Below are 18,772 nucleotides of genomic sequence, written 5' to 3'. Positions count from 1 at the left end.
CCTATCCCCTGTGTGCCTGCCTCCCACGACTATATATAAATAAAATAATTATATATATATATATATTATATTAAAAGGATAAATGTATAACCCCAAAATAAGCTTTGATTAAAGCAATTCTATAATAATATAAACTTAAGGGTTAATTGTATTTATTAATCCTTTTGAAATGTGTTTTTCTTTTATTTATTTCAATAAAAATAAATATTTCTTTTTTTTAATTAATTGTCTATGCAAAAACGTAACAGATATATAAATAGGCGACCTAGTTGCTTGTCTCAGCACATTATTCTGAATAATTTGTAATATTCTTAAACTATTTATGTTAATATTAGACTAGGCCATTCCAACATAATGTACTAAAGATCCAATATATACTTTAGAAATTGTAAGTAATGTACGACTTGTACAACCGTTTCGATTATGTACAATTATTTTCAGCATGTTTAATCTAACCCAACATTATTTAACGAAATATTCAATATGGCTTTTTCAGTTTAATGTTCTATCGTAAAATACACATAAATATTTAACATTATTTACTTTAATAAATTCATTGTCGTATATTTTAAGTTTAACATTTGCTCTATCTCAATTTTTTTTGAAATGTCACTTTTACATAGAACATTATAACTTTAGTTTTATATGAGATAAGGTACACTCTCCATAAATTATACCATAATTTCAATTTCACTGGAGCCACTTGTAAATTTTTATTTATAGCTGGAGTAGAATAAATCGTTAACCAGCTTGTGATATCATCGGCATATTGGGCTATATTTATATAGCTATGCGAACTTATTGGACATGGAATATCATTTCTATACATACAGAATAATAATGGACTTAACATTGTACGTTGTGGTACTCTTACCTTAAGAATAAAAACTTCAGATTCAATATATTTTACATTAATATTATTTAATTATTTATGCACTTAATTACAACAAAGTAATTTATAACTTAGTCCATTAAGCCAAATCTTATCAAATGCTTTTTCCACATCCAATAAGACAGCTTCACTAGTACTTTTTTCGGTTAAAGCCATCCACCACAGATGCTGTATGTAACCAGTTGCTCTGATATTGGTGGTTGTTTCTTTAAACAGGTTTGATAGTTACTTAACATGTCGTTCTTCTTTTAAAAATTCCAGTAACTTGTTATTTTTAATTATTTCAAATATTTTAAATAAACAACTAGTTAGACTTATGAGTCTGTAATTATATGGATCACTTTTCTCTTAGGTTTTTGGAATCATGATTATTTGACTTCTTTTGAATACATGGTAATGTACCCCAACTTAAATGATAAATTTAGTAAACTTGTTAATTTGCTAATAACTCCTTCATTACATTCTTTAACATGTTATATTGTATTCCATTATAGCCAGGATTTATGTTTTTATTCATAGATTTTATTGCTTTAATAAACTCATTAACACTAATGTATTTACAAATAAAATTGAATGGATTATTATATCTATCACTATCAGTAGTATTCTTAACATTAATAGAAAAATTTCATTTAATTTTTCTTCATTTATAATTCCATCATTTACATACCTTACCATTTAGTGTTAAAATTACTTCTTACATTATATTTAGTTATATTATACATTAAATCTTTAAACATTTTAACTTTAATTTTATCAGTTTTAGCTACTACATCATTAAAACTTAAATTTGGATAGCTAAATGTATCATTATTATTATTATCTTTATTTATGAAATGTTTACTCATTTTCCAAAAAATAGCTGGATTTTTTCATAATCCAAATCTCTTCAGAAAATATCAAAATGCTTATTTTTTGTCCTTTAATTAACTGTTTTACAATATTGTGTGGCTTATTAAAGTGTTTTAAAATAATTACTCTCCCCCCTCACCACAATATATAATTTCCTTAACTTCCTTTTAAACTTAATAGCACATTTAATTTTTTTGTGAAATTCTAGGTACATTTCTTACAAACATATTTAGGAATACTTACTTCAATGGTATTATCAAAACTAGAATGTATAACATGAACATATTGATATATTTCGTTAGTATTTTCTATAGTACCAAAGTGTAATCCTTTAGATTTTCTACTAAAATACTATTGAATTTATCCCAATGTGGATTATAAAATTATATTTCAATTTTTTTATTATTTGTATTTAATTTTTTTCTTCTCCATATAATTTAATGTAAATACCTATTCGTAAAATATCACTATTTATATCCTCGCCAACATGAAAATGTTCTGTGTGTGTTTATAGTATTTCTTAGTTGTAATCACAATCTAGTATATCAGATTCTTCCATTATGTTACTTGTATGAGTACATGTTTCATCATTAAGTAAAATTAAGTCTTAATCATCTAATATATCCATTAAATTAATTCCATTACTATTTGTTTTTCCAATCCCAGGCTACATCTTTACTGTATAAATCTCCATTGATTATTTTTGTTTTATAAATCTAGTATTTTCTAAAATATATCTCCAATAGTACTTTTTTATACAATTTTTACAAATATCTACTAGCAAAACTTGTATATTAAATATTTATTTTCCATAACTAAATTTACCAACCCTAAATTATGCTTTCGCTCTTATCTATCTTTCCTATAATTTATAAAATTATTAGCTTTAAAAATTTCACAAATACATACAACATGACTACTACTTTTTTTAATGAAAAGACAACTCCCATTTTTCAGATAAATCCACTTGAATATTTATAGATACAATACCAAACCTGTCCCTGTTCATTTATTTTAATAATTGTTGCCGAATCCTGATTATTTACATTTTATGCTAGGATAATATCACTTCTTGTAATTTTAGGTTCTTTGATTTTAATAAACACATCAGTTAAAATCGAGATTATATCCAATAAAATCTCATGTTTTTGGTCAGTTATATTCTCATTTAACAGGGTTTGAGTTACTGCTTCTTTAAAGTTATCTTTGGTAGCCACAACAAAAGTTCTGGAGTATTTATATTTTACCTCTTCTTTATTATATTTTACACAACTTAGAGCTTCATGATGACCCTTTCCATAATTTGCACATTTAGTATTATATCTTTCTCTGATGCACTCTTTAAATTCATGGCTTCCAGCACAACTTACACATGTTGCGGTATTCAGGTAGTTTCCTGTCACGTGTCCAAATTTTTGGCACTTGAAACATTGTATCATGGGCGAGGAGGTCTTGTGTTCTTCAATTTTGAAATGTAGTTATGCGATATGTAAACCATTTTCAATTTAATTACTTACATTTTCCTCGCTTGTCAAGAAACTTTTACTGATGTTGTTTCCTCGCCTGTTTTTCTGCACATTATTATTTCCGCTTTATTACTTTCTAAACCTGGACTCTTTAGTTACTCCATGATGTAATGAGGCTGTATCGTGTAATTTACACCTTTGGCAACTATTATTTCTTTGCCATTGCATTCTATAGGATAATCTTACTGTAATATTGGCTTTAAGACAAATTTCATTTGGCCATTTTTCCAACAACTTGACGAAAGTTTTCCTCTTCTGTTCTAATAAAAAATATCGCCATTTTTTTAGTGTTTTGATAACTTTGAATTTTAAACAGTGAAACAATTTTTAATATCTTTAGCCACGCAAATATCGCAGTTTTTTATGTACGTTTACTACAGTTATTGGAGACAGATTTAAATTTATGTTTTGTCTTCTTCGTTCGATTCCACTTTCAGTTTCATTGGTTTCTTCAGTTTTCCTTTAGTTAAGTGGCTATCATCTAAGCTTTAGTCTTCTTTTTCTAAAAGCAGCCCAACCTTCATCTCTTGTGTCATTATATATTATATTTGCAAAGTTGTACTGTTTTTTCCTTCAACTTCCATTTTATCTTCTTTGTCTACATCCTAATTTCTATTCCTCTTACCTATTCCTATTCCTCATATTTTAGCACCTCTTGTTTGTTCTTCAAAAGTTCAATATCTGCCTTAGTTAAAGTCAAAAGTTAACTCTATAAACAATTAGGGTTAGCTTAAATAAAATCAACTTGACTTAGCCAAAGTTTATTGTTTAACTTTCTTAAACTTATGTCTTTTTAATTAAGAAAGTCCTTTTCCACACATATATAATAGATTGAAACTAAATTACCACTACTCACAATAGTTTCTTTATATTCCAGGTTCAACTAAGTATTATAACACAAGAGTTATGAAAAACACGTCTGTACACAGATACACAACTTTAACACCTTTTTAAATAACGCTCTCATTTCCAGCCGTGTTGCAACGGAAGTAAGACACAGTTACAACAGTACATTGATTTCACTCTTTATATATACCACTTATTCAGTTACATCACCATTCCCAGTTTACCCACGAATAAGAAAGGTTAACCTTTCAAAAGCGCCCGTGACATAGGGTTTTTAATGTTTTATATTAATATTTCTTGAATCTACGTTTTTGTTTGTGTGTTTTTATGTTGTTTTTTTACATCATGAATTTATTTACGTTGATATATTTTCAGCCAGTGAGCACTGTTCTGGGAATTTTGTTCGTTACAGATCTGGCAATATGTGTTATCAATGTAAGTATTTTTATTTTATACACAGTTCGGATACACAATTTTTATCAAACTGAAAGACGAACTCGCCTTTTAGTCTATTTGCACATTCGGTCTCACATTTGCTGCGCTTGGTACTTGCCTACATAATAATAAATTGAATTTTAACATTTGGTAAGCATGTAAGCAAAGTGTTTTATTGATAAACAAATAAATAAACTACCTACGCCTAAAACAGGATTTAATATAGCCAAGGAAATCAACCAAGTGCAAACATATTATTATTGACGAAAACCACTATTTTATTGCGTTTATAGTTAAAAATCATCATTACCTAAATGCAATTTTATGTTTATAGCAAAATATAGAATGTTTTCTTTAAATAAATGTGACCTTATAAATGTTTTCGGTACTTATTTTATATTAAAGTATTATAACATCACCTTTGTAAAATTATAATTACCGCAAAATATTACCAAATGAATTTTCAAATGTAGTCAGTTTACCTAATATTTTTTATTTCATTATGCTAGAGAGTTGTTATGGTGACTTATATATGCATGTGACTAATGTACAAGCATTCCTAATGGACATCCTCTTCCGTTCTAACATTTATTTCTCTAAAACATGATTATTATGTTAATATATTTTTACTATTGATGGTATATGTAGGTTTGTTCGGAGGAAATGGGAATTCAAGTGATTCAAATATTTTATTACATAGGATTTTACTCCAAATCTGTATATTTCTGACTTAGACAGTCCTGTCTGGTCTATTGTTATTCTGTTTTGTAGTTTCCATGAATATATAAAAGAGCAACATTGAATATTCTTTTAGTATCCGAGGAGAGTGTTTTCCGAATGTTCATTTCAGTAAATCAAATGTACAGAATGCTATTGGTGCAGTATTAGAAGACTCCTCAGAAATGTCTGAAAATTCTGTGACAGTGACGTCTGCACTGTTTTGTATATGCTGTGGAATTTGAGGCTTAAAAGAGAAGAGCGATTTATTGCTTTGCTTCAGAGAATTTTTAGTATTTGTGGCTTGCCTGTAGCAATCATAAATCTTATCCATAGAATTGGGTCTCAAAAATCTCTTCTTTATGGTAGAAATAATTTGGACTTTTTTGACGCCCTTCTTAGAATTTTATTTTTCTTCCTTGCGAAGGCATTAGCTTTTCACAAAACTTAATAAGCTATTTCTACTTTTGAATTTTACAAAACTTGTAGTATTCAGTGGATAGACACTTTTTTTGGGAAGCTTTTGATATTTACTCTCTTTTTAACGATATTTTAAACTTAAAGTCTCATCAACTTTGTATTTGCAGTTTGTGAAATAAATCTTTTAATTTATAGTTTTTCTTTCAAAAAAATGAGTAAAAACTGCTTGCAATCAACATAACTTTCAGTAACTTCTCTTTCCCTTCATTCTAGTGAACACGCACAATTCCAAGACTTTCCGAGACTTAAATTGTGTTAACGAATATAAATAACTTTCTGTAGAAGGTATATCAACGATCATAAAATATGCATAGACTGTATAGCATCTGTCACCATAATATTTACACGTTCATAGTCCCTAAACATCTTCATTTTAAATGCGCTACTGCATATTGTAAAATTATATTTTGTGTCTGTAAGGAGTAATGACCGTGAATTGAAATATAAGTGCTAGTTCTGAATGTAATTATACTTCTATGTCTTCTAGAATTGTTTATCAAGCATGTAAAACGAAACCAAAACAAAATATTATGTGTTACCATAAAACAACTTCTTTAAATAATGTCTTACTGCTCTTTACCTGTACAGTATCATTAATATAAATACATATATTGATTAGTATATCTTATTATTCTAGTATTTTTAGTGTTTAGTATATCTAAAAAACATTCTTTCAAAAGCAATTTAGTTTTAGACATCCTTTGAACTTTAATTTCTAAAAACATTTTAATAGTCGTCACATTTTGAATCCGATTTCAGAGAGAAGTGAGCCTTGACTCCACTAGTTTCTGTACCATTTACACAATTCTTATCTTTCACTCCACCCCCCCCCCCCTAGTGGCACAGCAGTATGTCGGTGGACTTACAACATTATAAATCGGGTTTCGATACCCGTGGTAGGTAGAGCACAGATAGCCCATTGTATATATTTATGCTTATCTTCAAACAAACAAATCACTCCATTTTTCTCATCAACGAATGAAATGAAGTATATGAATAAAAAGGCGTTGCCCTTTGAACAGGCATTGTTGACAAACATTTCTATTTATTATTCTTTAGCAGCTTATCCAATGGATGTTTCTCTTAAATCAATGACATTTTAACTAATCTGCGCAATATTTTTATAAAGTTAAATTTAAAATGACTGCTTATATATATATATATGTGTGTGTGTGTGTGTGTGTGTGTGTTTTACAACTATGAGAAACAAAACCCGATAATAAATCTATACATGTTTGTCCTATCATCAGCCGTCTTGGAATAGGATTACAGCGTATAGCAATTAATTTCCTAAGGAACCTGAACTATCCAAAACACATACATGTGCAAATTCTATTTTAACATTTATTAAAGAAACATAGAACAGTTCACGTTGAAGGTATATACGTGATTTGCATTTCGGATAACCATGGTTGTTGATCAACCAACACGTGCAGCATATGCTCAAACGTTCAAGCGTTCAGTCATCTTACTAAGCTAAGCAACTTCTATCTGAGAAGTAAACTCTACTCAGGATTTTATTGTATTTGAAAAAAAATATTGTACTTACGTTTGTTTCATAAAATAAAAATCAAATACAATCCTTAAACCCTTCTACAAGGTAAAAAGAACAAAACAACATTATATAATTCGCCAAGTCATTCAAATTGTTCTTTTATTAAATTAACATCTATTTCTTAACTTTGGATCAAAATTATTTATAAATTCAAGTTCTGGTCATTAGGCTGAAAATATTCTATACATCACGAACATATCTCCTAATACTTTCTTGAATATTTTTGAAAAAAAAGTACATAGTTCCCCATCCACACATACATGTTTATAGCATGTTGTTGGACATACGAAGTATATTCTTGAAACTTAATTTAGTATGAAGAAAATAAGAGTGATCTTCTGCACGTCTTGACAATAAACTAAAAAATCCAATAAGATGTAGTCACGTGGAAAAGGTAGAGTAGAATTGTACAGGACATGATCTATGCTTATATGGTTGGTGAGATGTCGATATAAATATCGAATAACGTGTGTCTAACAGAACAATACGCGATTTTCATATCTCAATGTATTGTATTTCATACCTAGCATCCCTTTTTTTTCCTGTTTAGGATCAATGTGTACCTCGTGTAAACATAAGACTAATAGAATTTCTTTTCGAGACATTCATCTTATGGCATTTTGTGAGAAACATAATCACAAACACTCTAAATGATCATCAGGTTACTGAAATGAGTTGTTTATAAGCCACTTTATCTTACCTTACGTACTTTTTCTGGACATAACAAGACACGGAATTCTTAATATTTTCAAAAATGGTTATTCACTCTAAAAATAGTTTTAAGCTAATTAATGCTATTCAACAATAAAGTAACCACATATGTTTGTTAAGCTTCGGGGAGGGTGGTAGAGTGAAAGAGAATCGATTTTTTCTTACAGTTGTCAGGCGCGGTCTTCTTTTGTGGATGATTTTCCAATCCTGAGCTTCTTGCAAATCCATTAAATTGTGAATTCAATGCAAAAATAAATGTTAATATTCGCCATACAATTGTAATGTGGTCAAATTCGTTTAGTGTTTAATAACTTGAAGAAGACGTGGCTGATTATTCATTCTAATAAAGTATAAATAAAATTCATTTATACTGTTCAATTTCAGTGAGACTATGTCTCAAAGAGACATGTTGTAACCTTCAAAAAATTTAAAATCACTGGAAATGCCAGACTTAAAATGTCCTTCTGCTGAACAAATAGCCAAGTTTAACTAGACATAAACAAGGACGCGGAATTAAACCAGTGATCAGAAACTCAGCTAATAAGAATCTGAAATAGAAAATAGAATTTAAAAGATATATTATTTTCTAGTCTTTCTTGGGAAAACGCTTAAACATGCAGTAATAAACTTTAAGTTACAAGAGGGTAATAAGGTATTATGAAATAGAAAAGCCAAGTCAGTAAATAATTCCAGCATGTTGTCTGAAATATGATGAAAACGCTGCTGCTCTTTTAATATTTTGCTCAAGTTGAGCATTATAACTGACACAGAGGATATATCCAAAATTTTCATTATTTGTTTACAAATAGCTGTATTTTCGTAAAGTGCCAAAAATTTCTAAATACATTAAGAGATGACGTATTTAGGTTTGTTTGTTTTGAATTTCTCGCAAAGCTACACGAAGGCTATTTGCGCTAGCTGTCCTTAAATTAGCAATGTAAGGCAGCTATTCCTCACAACCCACCGTCAACTCTTAGGCTACTATTTTACCAACGAATAGTTGAATTGACTATAAGACCCCCACGGCTGAAAGTGCGAGCATAGTTGGTGAGACGGGGATTCGAACCCGCGACCCACAGATTGTGACTCGAGCGCCATAACCATCTGGCCATGCCGGGTCACGAATTTAGGTAAACTGTAAATTAAAGTTTCTTTCACATGAATCAAACCGGCCATTAAAGTTTCTTTCACATGAATCAAACTGGCCATTAAAGTTTCTTTCACATGAATCAAACTGGCCATTAAAGTTTCTTTCACATGAATCAAACTGGCCATTAAAGTTTCTTTCACATGAATCAAACTGGCCATTAAAGTTTCTTTCACATGAATCAAACTGGCCAAAGGAGGCCATTTTAGATTTAGAACACGCAAAAAACAACCGAAAAAAGAAGATACGAAATAGTAGTAATATTTATTATGGAATTACATATAACATATTTAAGCGTATTAGTTTCTTATTGCTATTACCCTGTTTATAATTTTGCTTTTCTTAATTGGCATACATATTTTTATAAATATTTACACATAACATTTTGTTTTTAAAGTTATGTACATATAATGCATCCAAAATTCTATATAATGTTATTTTTTCAAAACTAGGAGATCGTATTTATCTTGATTGTAAATGCATAAAACTTTATTATGCACACTAAAAAAAAACTTGATAACTTGTTGCTCAATGAGTTTTAGTGTAGAGCAACTATTGTGAACTATAAAGCTTATGAATCTTATTGCCCCCACCCCCACCCCCAGTAGCACAGCGGGATGTCTGCGGAGTTAGAACGCTAGAGACCCGTGGTGGGAAGAGAACAGATAGCTTTGTGTGCAGCTTTGTGCTTAACTACAAAGAAACATAGCCGAGAAATACGGCACAAACTCAACAGGCGTTGTGTGCCTACAATACATCAGAATTAAAAATTATTCCATTATTTAATATAGCTACTTTAATACCATTCTTACTAGAAGTATGAAATGACATGAGACAGTAATTTATAAAGATTGAAATGCATAGATTTATTAGATGGGTACCCGTGGTGTTAGTGAGAAAGTTTCGACAATTTTTACTATCAAAATGACTTGAATGTAGATTAATATACTAACTAGTGTAATACACATGTCAATTATGTCCAAATGTACAATGCACTTCAAAGAATTAAAAACTATATGAACCAAGTTTATTAACAGTGATTTGGTTGTAACTCATTAAATTCTACTGGCGTGTGGAGTTTTAAGTGATTTTATCAAAAACAAATGACACCAAAAATAGCGGGTTTGCGGGTTCGAATCCCCATCCCACCAAATATAATGTGACGGTCAACTCCACTATTCGTTGGTAAAAGAGTAACCCAAGAGTTGGCGGTAGATGGTGGTAACTAGCTGCCTTCTCTTTAGTCTTCAATGCTAAATTAGTGACGACTAGCGCAGATAGCCCTCGTATAGCTTTGCGCGAAATTCAAAACAAACAAACATTCTTTTCTAATATTGAAGTGAGTGAGATTTCAATAACGTCAGTACCAACTAGGATCTTTTATTTTAGCGCAAAGCTACGTAGGCTATCTGCGCTCTGTCCACCATAGGATTTAGGACATGAGCTCCAATTTTGTCTCGAACGCACGTAAAATCCAAAGTTATAAAGAGGCTTTATGTTAAGAATCGGACAGTCTATAAATATGCGTATAGCTAGAGAAAATAAACACAGAGTGTTCTTCTGGCTGTAATAAGGCGATTTAAATATACTTACAAATCAAATAATACAAGCAATAATATTGTATTCAATCTGTCCAAAAAAAAACGCCATTCCGCTGTAAAAGCTTTCCATAATCCATATGGTATACAAGAAAAGCAAACTGTCTTTCAACAACCCAGTCACACAGAAATCCATACAGTATGTATTCGCGCAGAATAGCATGAACACCTATTTCATTCTGTAGATGCTTGAGGTATGCAACGGTTGATCGTATGTGCCTGAAAGAAACTTATGTTTACGTGACGTGTGTCGCTTTTCTAAACAGAGATCCTTCTTGATTATGTTTACCATTGCCTAGGCCACATGATCAGCTTTTGATACGGATTTTTGTGTTTGTGGATTCCCACTTATTACAAAACGCCGCATATCGACTGTGTTTGTCACGTGACTTAGTGATTTGGATATTCAAATCGTTTAAACATAACGTAATAAACTTTCTGTATAATATATAACATATTTGCTACAATGTTCTCAGATAAATATAGGATGCACTTGTAAAACTATACCATTTGAACAAATGTTAAAACAAGGCGCAGCATTAAAAAGAAACAATTATGGTCAATTGGATTATTACCATAACCTTTACAATTTTTAGCAGGAAATATCGTTGATGTCGTTTACGATGTTCAAATTATATTTATTTGTCTACAGGTCTATTGTGTACTATGTGCGATCTCACAATATCAGGAATATTTGGAAGGACGAGGAGGAGGAAGACAACACGGCCAATTTCAAGTAAGATATATATATATATATATATAAACCAAAACTGTGTTTTGGTGAAATAGAACGCGTTATTGTAATTTCCACATTCCAGTGACAAATGCAATTAAAGTATTTTCGTATAAGTATACCTTACGTCATCGTAATACACAAATAATGTTAATTCTAGTTTTAATTTTCTTTCTTTGAACAGTGCGAGTCAAGCACTTTAACCACCAGACCTTTATCGAACACAGTAATTTAATTAAGTTACCCTACTGGCATCCATTTCATTTATATATTGGTTGTTTGGTGCGCCTTTGTTTTTGTCGTTCTTTTTAAAGAATTACTTATGTATATGGTTCCATATTAGAGAATGTATATATATCATTTTTGTAAAGAGAAAAAAATATTTTAATCCTGATATATTGTTTTACTTAGTCAGTTCCTGTTGTTCGATTCGACCGAGAAGGTAGTTCACCATGTTCCAAACTTACTGTTCCAAGACTCGCCGTGAATGGAAAACTTTCTCCTTGTTTTCTGGAAGTTCCCTCACCTAGTGCATCTTGTAGCACTCCCTCTCGATCACCCATGTCAACTGAGCTCAGTTCTTATGTTGAAGAACAAACGATTAACGACATCCCACGACTCAATATCAACGGTCTCGGTTCTATCTCGATAAAAAACAGTCTTCAAGTCAAAGGTGAAATCGCCCCAGTAATTAAAGTTATTGTGACGGAGCAAGCTGAGCCATCTAGTGACAGCAATATGAAATCCAGAGAATCTGAAAATGGTTGTGAGAATGAATTGCCGAACAGTTGTTCGAGAACCAGAACTTCCCCAGTGGGGAATCTTACATAAAATTTACGTTCTAACAGTATAAGTGAGAAAATAAGTGGCTATCATTAAAGAGAAAGTTAAATAATCTTTGAGTAAATCTTTGAGTCTGAAATACCTGTTACATAATATATTACCCTATTACTCAAGGATGCTATTAATTACATTTTGAGAACGTGAAATTATCAATTGTAACAAAAAATGTATTTCAACCTCTTATTATAGAGGTTCTTTTCTCAGAAAATTGTGTATAGTAACAATAATTTCTTAACATGTTCGTCAAATAGGCATGTTAATTGAAAGGAAATATTTTAAATTTTCCTATAGTAAGGAATCTAAAAAAGCCAAAAAAACAACATATTGATAACAAGTACAATTTTCGGGAATGAGATTTTACAAGTATAAATAAATTTAGTTTTAAATAAACTTATCAAACAATAATTATACTAAAGAAATATGGTCTTATTAAAAAAATATCAAAAAATTTAGTTTAAACAATAAATGGTGATTATTTTAACGTTGTAGAAATTCCTTTTTTTTCCTTTTCCATAATTCCACAAGATTTTAATCAACAGTTTAGTGCAATCAGTGCTAACTTTAATATTGTAAATTGCCTTAGTTTCCAATCTATAGGTTAATTGGATAAATTAAGACATCATGTAAAGTGAAAACTTTACTGAAATCTTTGAGTTTCCCTCGTATAATGTAAAATGATAGTAAAATTATAGTTCGTTTTTTTTTTATATTGTTCTTAAAGTAATTATTTACCTTGTTAAGAACTTCAAAACCGTTCATTATCCATTATTTAATTAACGATTTTTATACGTGTTGTTTAAAACAAAAAATATCTCGTCTGTGTTATTTTGGAAATATTAATACATATTTATATTTCATGGAATTCTCTACGCCAGGTGGCACTGCCGTAACTCGTCAAATGGGAAAAAAAGAAAGCGAAATTGCTTCTTACGTTGCTAAATAAAATAGAAAGTCGGTAAAATGTGAATTTTATACAGCTAATAATTATATCTCAAGAGACATGGTAAGTCTTTGGCTTTGGCTTATGATGTTAATAAGAGAAATGTAAGTTAAAAAATGTTGTATTTTCTCTTTCAGCTATGTAAAATATTTTTGAGAGATGTTGTGTACAAAATAAGTATTATTAAATTACATGAATTAGCTATTTCAATAGTTATGGTTAAAAATAAGGCCTTCAGAAAACACGTATGTTAGTTTAAATTGAGAGAATCGGGTATGACTGCATTTTCATATATTGAAAGCGTTAGCTTAGAATACCAAATTTATAAACGTTATCTTAAGTCGAGACAGAACTTAAACGAAATTTCAAGTATGTAGCCGAAATTTAGCATGTTACTATTAGTAGTGACATAATAATAATTAAATAAGTGTTGAAACATTAGTCTACATGTGCTTGTTAAAAACCAGTCTAAATAATTGGTCTTTACGAGACCTTCCACTTTACAATATTAGTGAGTCCTTAAAAACCTATAACAAAACACTGGACAGAGAAGATTATTTAAAACATTAAATAAATAAAAGTCCTCACTTTTTGTAACAAACTTATAAGCTGACATTAGGCCTATATTGTAAACGTACATTATAGAACAAGTTTTATGCTTAATAATAAACTTGCACTTATCAATAAGCTACCAAGACCAGCACAAAGGTTTTGACCTTTTAAACTTCGCTTTAACCTTACTTCATATAACAAATTTCAAGGCAATCTATTAAGAAATACACGAGATATAAAATATCAAATTTTGATTGAGTTTCTTCCTATTTTTTTTTCTTTGTAGCGAAAGTACAGAAACGTTATTTGCTAAAAAAAAACATACTTAACTTTTATGGATTTTTTCAAATTGTGTACACTGATAGACCTTTATAACCTACAATTAGGTATCAAATTTGGTATAAATATAAGCGAGATGTGTAAAGTTATTCAGAAAATAATTGCTCAATTTTGACCAAAATTTTTGCGCACGCCTACGCAAAAAGTCACATGAGCTATCGGTTTACAATTTTTACTACAGCTTCACCTAAGAGTAAAAGTAATTCGGATTAAAGATAGCCGACTTAGAGGAGCAAAACTATAGGGTGAAAGCACGCGCAGATACATAAATATTGGTTAGGCCAAGCAAACTAAATTAGCAATTTCTAACTCAAGATTTGTAAATAATCATCTGGGTGGACGGTTATTATTCATTGCCAAATCTTAAGCACAAATTTGCTAAATTTTATGAATTTCTCCTAATTAAAGAGTGCTTAGTGTCACGTGATATTAGTCAAAGCAATTAGCGTAAATAATGTTGCTTGATACGGCTGTACTGAGTGCATGTGAGTGATGACAAGAAACTGTTAATCTAGATTCCATGGTGTTACTATAAAGGAAGTTATTAACGCTGATTTAGATAGGAAAACTACCACCATATATTCTAAAGAATCTGGTTGGTTCTGTAAAGTATAGGTCTATTGCGATCCAAGAGGTTGTGATCTTAAAGCTAATGTTACTATTTGGTTACTATCGAGTGTCATTTTCATGCTTGCTGTGGTTTGTCGGTGTGTATTGACAAAACGTCATTATATCTAATTAAAAACACCTTAGGTGTGAAAAAAAAGGTGCGGCCAAAAATGGATTGAGCGTGCGACTTGAGGGAATGAAATAAAAATTGGCGGCCAAACTGTTAGCTACAATTATAACATTGATAATAATTTTACAGGAAATATTCATTCACGTTTATTGTTCAACTTGAAGCATGATAGTGAGTAAAACAAAATATGCGATATAGGTAAATAATGAATGAATATTTGCTGTAAAATTCCTATCAATGGTATAAGTGTATCTACCAGTTCGGCCGCTAGTTTTGTTTTGTTCTTTTAATTCACGCTCTAATTTCTTTCTTTTTTTCACACCTAAGGTGTTTTTAATTATATATATATACACGACAGTCGAAACTATAGAAACAATATGAAGAGAAATGAAAACAAACATGTTATATTATTCAGTTTTGGACATAAATTACTAGATAAAACCAACATGTTAAAGCTAGAGCATGAGGATAGGAATCTAAACTTGTTGGTTTTACCTTATTGTATATAATATGTGACTTCATTTTCGTCCTTCTGTAATATTTAGTTTTTATATTACTATAAAATAGCGGACGAAAACATGTAATATTCTTATCTCTATGTGATCACTTGACGTAAACTTCAGTAGTTAAAACGAATATCGTTAACAAGATATTATTTCCCTATGTTTATCATCAGAAGTTGAATTTAAAACAAAAATTACCAATTTAGAATCGCTTTCTTGTAGACTTCACCCTTTTTTTGCAGTACAGTTTTTAAATTTCACCAAACGTTCCAGTTCGTAGATAGGGCATACTTTTCTAGCTCAAATACACCGTGATAACTAATAGTACAAAAATTGTAGAAGAAATGTTGTACCTAAAGATAAATTGATGTTCAGCTGTATAAAGTATTAGTGGTTCTACGATTAGCCTGAAGGCTTATAACACTGACAACCGGGCTTCGATACCCGTGCTGGGCACGAAACAGATAGTTCATTGTGTAGCTTTGTGCTAAACAACAGACAAGGTAAACATAAAACTGTAGGTGCGAATGAGACAGTATTCAAAAATTAATATTAATAACTTATAAATCCATTCGTTTATTAAGTGCTTCATCATTCCAACTAATATACATTTTTACTTTGTTCAATTTTATGTAATTTGTGTTTTAGCAATAAAAGTACTTGAAATGAAACTTCTCTTTCTTTCTCTCTCTCTGTCTGTCTACATATATATGTAGCCTACTAAAAACTAGAAAAACACCTACTCTAGTAGGATTGCCATTTTATTAAATAAACAAATCATGAAACAAAGAGTATAAGATCAATTAAATGATCTACCTTTTGTAGTGTTAAGACAGAAACACAGTTATATATTGTACACTATCCTACCAAAAGTCGTGGGACACGGGTAGTTATGTATAAAACATGTCTTTATTCCAAGAAATTAACAGTGTGTTGCTTGCCTTTGGCCTTAATGACTGCTTCAATACGTAGTGGAAGACTGTTTACTAATTTCTGGTAGAAAGCTGGTGGTATTGTGCTCCACTTTTCCTTTAAAGCATTAGTAAGCTCCACTACTGAAAACGGCCGTCTTGTCCATCCCCTAATTCTGCGTTCCAGTTCATCCCAAAGATGCTCTATCGGGTTGAGGTCGGGGCTCTGTGCTGGCCACTGCAATGTTATTCTTTTCAAACCACGCGTTCACAATCCTTGCTTTGTGACATGGAGCGTTATCATGCTGGAAGGTGTAAGGGCTGATACCATAAAATTGTCACAATGTAGGACACACAGAATTGTTCAGAACGTCAGTGTAGGACTCAAAATTCACGGATCCATGCGCTGCGACCAGTAGATCTAGTCCATACCACGAGAAGCACCCCCCAGAACATGATGCCGCCACCTCCAAACTTCACTGTTAGGACAACATACTCAGATAATAAGCGTTCTCTAGGCATCCTCTATACCCAAACACATCCATCAGAGTGGAAGAGCGTGTAGCGTGACTCGTCGCTCCACAGGACCAATTTCCATTGATCCACGGTCCAGGTTCGGTGTGCTTTGCCCCATGCCAATCGACGATGTGCATTTGTTTTTGTTATCAACGGCTTGTAGGCTGCAGTTCTTCCGTGAAAATTCATGGAATGCTGTTCTCGATGTGTCGTGGAAACACTTATAGCATTGCATGTAGCTGCTCGCATCTCCAAACACAGATTCTCTAGGGTCTGACGCCGAGATGACGTAACCAGTCTTCTCAAGGCTCGTAGGCTCCTGTCAGTCAGTATTTTACACTTAACTGATCGTTTCATGGGCTCATTGTCACCTGTGGACTTCCATCTCTTCAGCGCGTTGCCAGTTGTCGACCTGGTAATGTTTAATTGTTGCGCAATAGCAGGTACAGACATTTTCCTCAAATGACATTCAACTATCCTTCCCCTCTGAAACTCTGTTAGCTCTTTCCGTGTACTCATCGTTCGGCGTACAAGTTCGAAATGACTTCTGAGCGAACCGCTGATCACCTTTATAGGCCAAACTATTTGCATATTTTGTCGTCACACCCATTTTCCTGCAATAAGAGGTGTGTCCCATGACTTTTGTTGGAATAATGTATTTATAATACCTGAAATCCGGACCTATGGAATTGCATACCACTCCTCAGGAAGATGTAGGATGAAAGTATTCACAGAAATTGGTTTCTAAAGACACTTTTATAGAACATATGGACCACACATACTTAAAATGGTTTTTATCCACTGATCTGCCTTCCGAGGGAGAGCAGTAGTGCCCTAATCTTCAAGCCATCGCTTCTCGGACTGAATAAACACGAAGACACGCTTTTGATTGGCAAGCTAGTCATTGTCGTACAGAGATAAAATACCTTTCTATAGGACTATGATATATCAAGCAGTAGTGACCATCCCTTTGCATACAAAATGGCACACATAACTGAAATCTTGCATTATTTGTTGCTGCTTGCAGATGTTTCAACAAAAATTCTAAGTAGAATAGATGTCAAACCCAGGTGCGTTCACTATCCAAGGATTGTACCATATACTGTCCAAAAAGGCAGGAAGGTGTGATAGCATCTGTGATGCACACTGCTGTCGACGTAGGCTATTACCTGGAATGAGGAGTAATTTCGTCTAGCCATTCTGCTGTCGTGACTCATGTTAAGAAAATCATTTCTGATGGTATAGGTGTACAAACGCTCCTGTAGTATAACAGCAGAAGCCGTTTGATGCGAGTCATTTTACACACTTCCATTTACAGAAAATGTCCTTTCTGTTACTTTTGGGAACTCAGATGATGTACATACTTTTCTTTACCAAACTATATCTTCATCTACACGTCGGGATTATTTGTATATGACTCCATTGGTACAGGCGATTTGTATTCTTGGATGGATATTTACTTATTGATAGGTGTGTGTATTAATATTCATTAATATCGATGAAGTGGCTAAGTGATTACTAATTAAATAATTTGTTTTAGAAGATGTAATTTTGAAAAGCAAAATATTTTACTTTCCTCTCTGACCACATAGATAATTTGCCATTTACTGTTCAGGTGGCCTAAACCATTGTGCTGAGAAACTGACAACACACGTTATGGAATTACTTTAAAAACAGAGTTTGATTTAAACATTTACAATTAACACGATATTTTCATGAGGAACACGAGAATCGAATCCTGATCACTATCACTACATAGCAATTAGTATGTAGTTATATAAAAAATAGTTAGGATAGAGCGAGGAGAACTGGGCCACCTGTTCTAATTCTCAGGTTCATATTATCAGTTTAAAAAAAGATAATATGATTACGCGGGGCTCTAGGTCGTTCATTTTACAAGAAGAAATGTGACAATCACTTTTTTGTGGTAAGTATTG

The 18,772-nt window shown here is 31.7% G+C and overlaps 1 protein-coding gene across 1 annotated transcript in view; it reads left to right on the top strand.

Annotated features, from left to right (window-relative positions):
- The window catches only part of LOC111089139, a 126,432-nt gene extending 113,749 nt beyond the window's left edge, over window positions 1–12,683 (top strand). The window contains exons 5-7 of the mRNA XM_022401052.1: window positions 4,492–4,551; window positions 11,412–11,495; window positions 11,904–12,683. Coding sequence (XP_022256760.1) covers window positions 4,492–4,551; window positions 11,412–11,495; window positions 11,904–12,323 — 564 coding nt within the window. The 3' untranslated portion in view covers window positions 12,324–12,683. The remainder of the gene's footprint in view (window positions 1–4,491; window positions 4,552–11,411; window positions 11,496–11,903) is intronic.
- The last annotated feature ends 6,089 nt before the right edge of the window (window positions 12,684–18,772 follow it).

Source organism: Limulus polyphemus, unplaced genomic scaffold (genome assembly GCF_000517525.1).
Source record: "Limulus polyphemus unplaced genomic scaffold, Limulus_polyphemus-2.1.2 Scaffold113, whole genome shotgun sequence".
NCBI lineage: Eukaryota > Metazoa > Arthropoda > Merostomata > Xiphosura > Limulidae > Limulus > Limulus polyphemus.
The sequence above is the reverse complement of the archived record's forward strand: the minus strand, read 5'-3'. Positions and strand labels throughout refer to the sequence as shown.